Genomic DNA, 7649 nt, shown 5'->3' on the forward strand with positions numbered 1-7649 from the left:
AAAACCCCCAACCCAACAGTGGTGGCAGAGTCAGTAAAGAAAGCTGTTCTTTATAAAAAGCCTTTTAATTTACACTTGTTCCCCCCCCCCCCCAAGATAAAAAGATGGCATTTATCTGATGTACATGAGCAGCTCTGAAAACCAAGCTTCCTTGTGAAGTGATATCCTAAAAGTCTTTAATTTAAAAATGATTATTTATAAATCAATGACTTAAGTTGGAAGTAGGATAAAAAGTAATACATTTTATTCTTCTTGTTTCTGTAATCCATATCTGCCATGTTTATACACAGAAATCTTCACAGGTTTCATCATCAAACATGAGCTGGTTTACTAAATAAGCCAGTGTCTGAAATAGTGAGTTAGAGATGTGAATCAAAATTTTTACTCAGTGTGAAAAAAGTCTATGAAGCTATCAGGTTCTTTCTTTGCAGCAAAGTGCAATAGGGGAGGAAGAACTAAACTGAAGAAAAAATCCAACACATCTTAAAAAAACCAAAACCAGCCTCCTTCTTCATAGGTCAAGGGACCAAGTCTTATTGACCCTTCCTGATCTCATAGCTTACTGTGACTAGGTAGTAGCTTCAGTGTAAAAATACAAGCAGGTATATCTAGAGCATTGGTGTCCCATTTCTGTTACCCCTTTAATTTGCTATTACTGAAATGCAAGCAATCAGTTTACAGTTGAAATGTGATGATTTGGGGTAATGGATTTCGTCCCCATTCCCCTATATGCCTGCCCTCCCTCCCCTCCTAGACTCTCACCGCCAATCCCCAAAGACAGAATATCCCAGCCAGCACAGCCTTGGTAAAAGTAGGTAAATAGTATTTATAGTGGGGCATCTATAAAACATTTGGGAGAAAACAACAGCAACAAAACAAAACCCCACAAATCAAAAAGAAACTTTCATTTCACATATAAAACCCATCAAGCTAAAGCATTGTCTGACCATGCTTACAGAGGTGTTCCATCAAGCATGGATCACAGCTAAACACAGTCTTTACATTCTAACAGTCACACTATAACCAGATGTAACCAATTCCACAGGAATGTAACCCATCAGGAGTTCATACAGCATTCCAATACAGAGTTTTTTGGTCATACCATCTTGCAAGACAAAAATCCTCAAGGAAAAACTGAGAGCACGCATCAAAAATTCTCTAGGCAAGTCCTGAAGTGTATCATTTTAAGCATTTTAATAAAGATACCATAACTTTTCAGAATGACAAATAAAATCCAATTTGAGTTATTTTGTCTATGAAAACAATCAATTTTCTAAATAGCCACTTCCATATAGAACTTACTGATCACAGTGTATCTATTGAAACAGTTACAACCCAAGCTATTGAAATATACTATTCCAAAACTCACAGCAATCTCATTTCTCTAGTCTTTTTACTTTTGAGTAATAGGAAAAGAGTTCTGGTCCATTAACTCGCCCACTCTCTCCTGGAGGAAGTTAACCAACTCTGCTAATACAAAGACATGAGTCTCATCCAGGTCTTGTATGATGAACTTCTTTCCCAAAGCATTTGATTCATCCAAGTAGAGCAGAAACTGCTTCATTGCTGGGTCACTGTGGAGACAAACATGCATCAGATCCTACCTCATTGCAACAAAAGCCAGTTAAAAACCAAAAAAAATCCACCCTTTGAAGAAACAACCAAAGTTCTTTGTGACGTTAATATTTATTTCAAGAGTTGCTCACAATTTAAAAGAAAGTTCATGAAGCTTTTGAAAAAGTTTCTTCCACAATACTAATTTCTTTGGTTAGTTTAGAGATAAAGTGATAATGAAGTTTAAAGAGAATAACTACTTGCTTGTCTATGAAGTGCTCCCTATGCTGCTGCTGAAGTAGTTTAAAAAGTCAGAAAACCAAATGTCCTGTGTTTTGTTATGTTTGGATTCTCATTTAGGATGAGAACAATGTTGATAACACACTGATGTTTTTAGCTGTTGCCGAGCAGTCAAGGACTTTTCAGCTTCTCATACTGCCCTGTCAACAAGGTGGGGGGCACCCAGGAAGCTGGGACGGGACACAGCCAGGACAGCTGGCCTAAACTGCCTGCAAGGCTATTCCATACCATATGACATCGTGCTCCGTATACAGCTGAGTAAGTTGCCCAGGAGTTGGGGTAGCTCTGGAAGTAGCTGAGCATTGGCTTCATGTGGTGAGCAACTGTGCTGTGCATCACTCATTAGGCTTATTTTGTTTATCATTGTTTTTATCATCTTTATTCTGCCCTATTGTCTTTATCTCTACTCACTAGTTTTACCTTTTTTTCTTTTAAGTTCTCTTCCCATTCCACTGCAGGGAAAGAACTGAGACAGTATTATTCTGATAGCAGTTTTCACAAAACAGGAAAAACATGCTTTTTGGTAAAACTCAGCATTTGATTTCAACAACTGGTGAAGAACATTTGCAAGAAATACAGGAAATTAGAAGCAGCTGCTCAGGTTATTTTCAAAGTTGTGGCCATATTTGTTTTAGCAACATAGTAATTCTTGAAAAGAATTAACAACATAGTAAACCTTAAGAGAATGCCTTGGCTCATCTATCTGCTGTAGGAGGACTAGTTCTTCCTTCCCTAAAAGTACACATGGCGCAAAGATACACACTGTGAAACCAAACCTACCCCTTGACCCATACCCAGCAACTCCAAAGACAATCTTTTGAGTTGGGTAAGACAGGTTTACGACTAGGGTAAGATGAGTTTTCAAGGTGTGAAGTAATTATGAGGAAAGGAGAATAGGAAAGTCTGGAAGCTGCATCTTCTTCAGAAGAGCTGTTATTTATGTGATCTGACATGACAGAACAAAAGAGGAACAGGACAGTTGAGAAAAATCAAATACTGGGAATATGCAGTTGCCACCATTCTTCAACATCCCCTATTGGATGGGAGCAGGGAGCTTTATTTTTTGCTTGTTTTGTTCGGGTGATTCTTAGTGACTGACATTAGTAATACTAGATGGCACTAGCTTTTGGCCAAACAAATACAAACAAACCCAAGACACAGAGAGCTAGAAAACCAACTCAAAGGTAATTTTCCCCAGGGCAGCTGTTGAAACCCTCTGATGGCATAACAAAGAGAGAAAATTCCCTTCCAGGGAGGATGGTTAAGTTCCATGCTAATACTGCCATGTAGCCAAATAAGAACACATAGATCTTTAAATATACGTAAAATAAAATATTTTGCTAACTGACTGAAATATTAGAACTTGCCTTGCCAATCAAGAATTTTGTTCAGGGCATCCTTACATAATCAGCTGCAAGCCTGCAATTTGTCTTGTGTTTCAAAAGGATTCACAGCAAACTAAGCATGGAAATTTGAGAAGGCAGGCTTTTTGTCACAGCTGAGTTCTCTTTACTTTGGAGGTAACCAGTCATTCTTAATCTAGAGACTTCACATTGCATGAAATGACATTAACTGTATATACATCAAAAGCCTACTTGTACAAATGACAAGACTATTCCTGCGAAGCGTGATCAACAAACAGAGCCACATGTGAGCCTTGAACAGAATCTGGATTGGAGCGGATGAGAAAAGACAGGAAAGAAAGGATGAAAGATTACTGACTTTTAGAGAGCAATGAGATAAAGAAACATTGCTTAGAAACAATAACAAAGCAATTTTATAAGCAATATAAAGAATAAAGGGGAACATCTAATGGCTAAGCAGAAGTGGACAGAATCATGAAAAGAAAAAAGGTGTTTGGAATTACAATTACCTAGTATCATCTCTTTCCTTTTGCCCCCTGCCATATTTTTCTTTTGTCTAGTTAACAATTACTTTTTATTTTTTGTCTAGACTCTTCAGTCACTGAGAATATTTCCATCTCTAGAGAAATATGTAGGCTTTGACCCAAGAAGAAGCAGCGAATGCTGTTACTAACCATTCAATCAGAACACCTTTCAGAACATTCACCATCTTCTCACTTCTCTCACAAACGCTGAAAGGAAGAGGCAAGAAGAACAACTCTTACACCTCAACAGAGGAAACCTGAAAGAAAGAGAAACAACGCCCTGGATGAGCTCGGCGATCCTTCAAGACATTTCACCACCCCCGGGCCCGCCGCGCTGCCCCGCTAATAGGCCGAGCTGCCGGGGGCTTTCGGAGAGGCGGGCAGGGCCAGGCCGGAGAAGCAGCGCCCGCTCAGGCGTGGCACCGAGCTGCGAAAATCCAAGGCCTCTTCTCTCTGCCCTGAGAGCAGGCCGGGCAGCTCTGCCCCCCGCGCAGCTCCGCCAGCGCCCTACTACCGGCGAGCCGCGGCCTTGCGAAAGGTGGCCTAGGAGAAGGGAAACAAGCCCCGACCCACCCCTGACACGGCTGGGAGCGGTGAACAAACTGGGCGGCTCCCGACCGACAGGTCCCACCGCTCCCCGGGACTCCGATCCCTCCCACCCCTCACCTCCGCCACCACCGGCAACCGCTCTCCTGACAACAGGCACACGCACTCGCCTGCCAACGCTGCGCCAAGCGCATGCGCAACCCGCCCCTCCCCCGCCTCTGCTCGCAGCACCGCCTTCGGATTGGCTGGGCTGCCGGCAGCGTGTTGGCGTCAGAGGAGCTCGTGGGCGCCGGTGCCGGGTGCGAGCTGGAGAGGCGGAAGGTAGCGGCCGTGTTTGCCTGGGGGGGCGGGGGGACACGGTAATGGCGGCCGGCGGGGGTGGAGCGGGCCGGGCTTGGCTCCGGGCCGAGACAGGGGGTATCTCGGTCCCGCTGCCGCTACCCGCCGAGGCGGGGTGCTTGTTTACCTCGCAGGGCTTGCGGACTGTTCTCCCGGGTTGATATTTATGGATATCGTAACGAAACCGGCAGCGAAGTCGCTCCGTGAGCCCGCAGCGGCGAGTGCGCCTGCCCCGCTGCGTCTCTCCCCCCAGGGCGCCCGGCCTCGGCCTGCTGAGCGGCGCGGCCTCGCCTCGCCCCGCCCGGGCGCGGGTGGGGGGGGGCAGGCAGCCCGCGCTTGTTACCTGCCCTCCCCCACCCCGGAAACAGGAGTGGGCGCTTGGGCTTCTCCTCCCCGCTGCCGGCCTCTGCGAGGTAACGGCGGGGCTTGTCCCTCCGGAGCGGGGCACGGGGCGATCCCCGCTTTTCACCATGGCCGCTGACACGTTGCGCTGCCCAAACCCGTGGCGTTGTTTTGTTCCTTTAACGCACTGCAGTTGCGAGGCAGGGTGTGCCTGCCCCGCGCTGGGGCACTGACGGAGGCGCCGGCATCGCGCAGCCTCCCTGGCGTGGGCCCGGCCAGGAGCGGGTTGCGGAGCTTCCCGGACCGACGCAGAAACGCGGCCTTTTGCATTATATTTGCGTATACGTAAACAGAGGTGCGCTCAGACCTGATCAGAGGTTCCCCGCAATACAGAAGCGGTACTCGCTGTGGCCTCTTGTGTTTGCAGGTGCACGCCTTGGATTCGGGGAATCAGGAGCCACCGGTTTGTTGGAGTTGCAGACTGTCGATAGGTAGAAGGAAAAATGTGCATCGTCTTATTCTGTGAATAAAGGCAGCAAAGGAACTGCCATAGGTCAGACGGTTTGGAAGCAGAGGAGGTGCCCCTAGGGGACTGATCACTAGTGTCTTAAAAGTGTTTGGCAGTGTTGTGTCTGAGTTGAATGCTGAAATGACAGAAGCCAAGAAGTTGTCTGTTGTGACTGCAGCAGTGTCAAAGAAATGCTGACGTTTTTCCAAAATCTCCCAAAGACAAGGAAAAGAACAGGGAAATTTTAAAACTTTGGGGAAAAAAAAAAAAGAAAAAGAGGAAATATGTTAGTGGAAGGAAATGAAAAGGTCCCCTTGCTCAGAGAAACTGGGCACTGACATTAACAGCTACATAAGCTCCTTTTTTTCTTTTTTTTTTCTTTTTTTTTTTTCTGTAGAGATTAGTCTAAAATCAAGGAAAATATCAGGGGTGCCCATGTTTTTTGATTAGATTTGCTGATTGAGATTTACGTGTGTGACATCTCATTTTGAGTCATTGTGGTCATACAGACTTCATGTGATATGTAATAAGGACGCCTATGTTTCCAACATAATCATTTTTAAAATATTTTATAGTTGGTGGTGTGTTTTTAATCCTGTTTAAACAGATTAATTTAGCTCAGTATTTCAGTTAGTGTAAGTGTAGACAATGAATTACGTGTCATAAAATAGGAATTTCATGTTACTCCTGGAGTGTGTAGCAGCAGCACATTTTTGTGTATTTTGTGGTTGGTTTAGAAGCTTAATCTTTGTGGATTTTTGGCATAATTCTCGCACTAAAAATACTACATGTTCTATCTGTTAGGACTTGAGATTAAGTCTTCAGAAGAAGTAATATAGACAATTTTATTGTTGTGAGTTGCCAAAGCCAGTTTGTGTAGTAACTTTAAGTTTTTCTTATATAAATCAAATGTAAAGGCAGTAACATTTGCTGATACATAAAACGGTAAACACTTGTGAGTGGTGGAAACAGGAATTGGTGCTTTTGCCAGGCCTAAATTGCCTTGGTTTTCAGTAGTTGACTAATATAAATATACTTTATTTGAACTTCATAGTGCAGTGGTTAAGATGCAGCCCTGATCAGTGGCCTAAAGAGCACGGCTCTTCTACACTCCCCCCATGAATAGTCCCACTTGTTCAAAGAGACAAGGTTGTATCTACAATGCTGCAGCGTAGTTGTCTTAATTATGTTTAATATATATAAATAGTAATATTAATCTGTTTAATATATATAAATACCTGTAAAATGGGGAAAATTCAACATCTTGCACCATATATAGCTCAGTAGAATAAATCCTTTCATGTTTCTGGAGCAATTGGATGCTACCTTAGTGGAGACCGTATGGCTGTCAGGAAGATGTGGGCTTGCATTGGGTTGCTTCTTCATTCAGGACTTCGGTAGTTCTAAAATATGTCACATGGATTTGTTTGTGACTATTTGAAAAAAATAATTCTGTATTGCTTTGTTTGATTCTGGCATTCAGTGAACGCAGTACGATTAGTCTGTCAGTATTCTGTGCCCTCGTAGAGCTGAATTGCTAAGGTCTTCATTTTACAGAATGTTCTTCTCCATGGCTATGGCTGTTTTTCATTCTTTTGCATGTGTAAGAATTGTTCTAGAATGAGATGCATCCTCTGTTTTTTAGCAGTAAGCATGCCCTGTGAGTTTCACAAACCCACAGAGTTAAAACATTTTAGAGTCAGTACTTCTCTTTATTAACTGCAGAGCTTTCACATTCTTGAAGCAATAGTCTGATGAACTTTAAAAGCATTTGGTTGCTGATCTGTGCTAAAGCCCGTGTCACACTGAGTGATATCTTGTTGGAGATACGACCATATCTGGCATTTGAGGGAGAGCTACTAAGACAAAGGAAAGGAGACTTAGAAGCAGAGAAGTTAATTGGAGATGCATATTCATTAAATCAATGGCAATCCATAATTGTTTGAAAAACTGCTTTCGTTTTTCTTGTAATTGAAATGCAGCCTATTAAATGGAAAAGTTTATAGGCTTTTTTAATTAGAGCATTTTATATGAAGCGAAAGGATATAAATATGGTTTATTGTGACCTCTGTTGTAAATCAATACCTTTGCTGTGAAAAGACAGGAAAAACTCTGCTACAGGTTTTCTGCTGCAAGTCTCAAATAAATCTTTTTTGTTCTTTCAGATACAGA

General features: G+C 43.2%; 1 protein-coding gene across 3 annotated transcripts; it reads right to left on the bottom strand.

Moving 5' to 3' along the window:
- Positions 1-1177: 1177 nt before the first annotated feature.
- Positions 1178-4785, bottom strand: GTF2H5 (general transcription factor IIH subunit 5). 3 transcript variants are annotated; one of them, XM_084262296.1, is made up of 3 exons: positions 4755-4785; positions 3893-3999; positions 1178-1574 (listed from the first exon to the last, which is right to left on the bottom strand). In XM_084262296.1, the coding sequence occupies exons 2-3, from the start codon at positions 3925-3927 to the stop codon at positions 1394-1396; spliced, it is 216 nt and encodes a 71-aa protein (XP_084118422.1). In that variant the 5' UTR covers positions 3928-3999; positions 4755-4785; the 3' UTR covers positions 1178-1393. The 3 variants fall into 3 exon arrangements, with proteins under 3 accessions (XP_084118422.1, XP_084118421.1, XP_084118423.1); XM_084262295.1 differs by lacking the exon at positions 4755-4785 and adding an exon at positions 4409-4487; XM_084262297.1 differs by lacking the exon at positions 4755-4785 and adding an exon at positions 4316-4335.
- Between the last annotated feature and the right edge of the window lie 2864 nt (positions 4786-7649).

The sequence above is a fragment of the Gallinula chloropus genome (genome assembly GCF_964237585.1).
Source record: "Gallinula chloropus genome assembly, chromosome: 3".
Lineage (NCBI taxonomy): Eukaryota > Metazoa > Chordata > Aves > Gruiformes > Rallidae > Gallinula > Gallinula chloropus.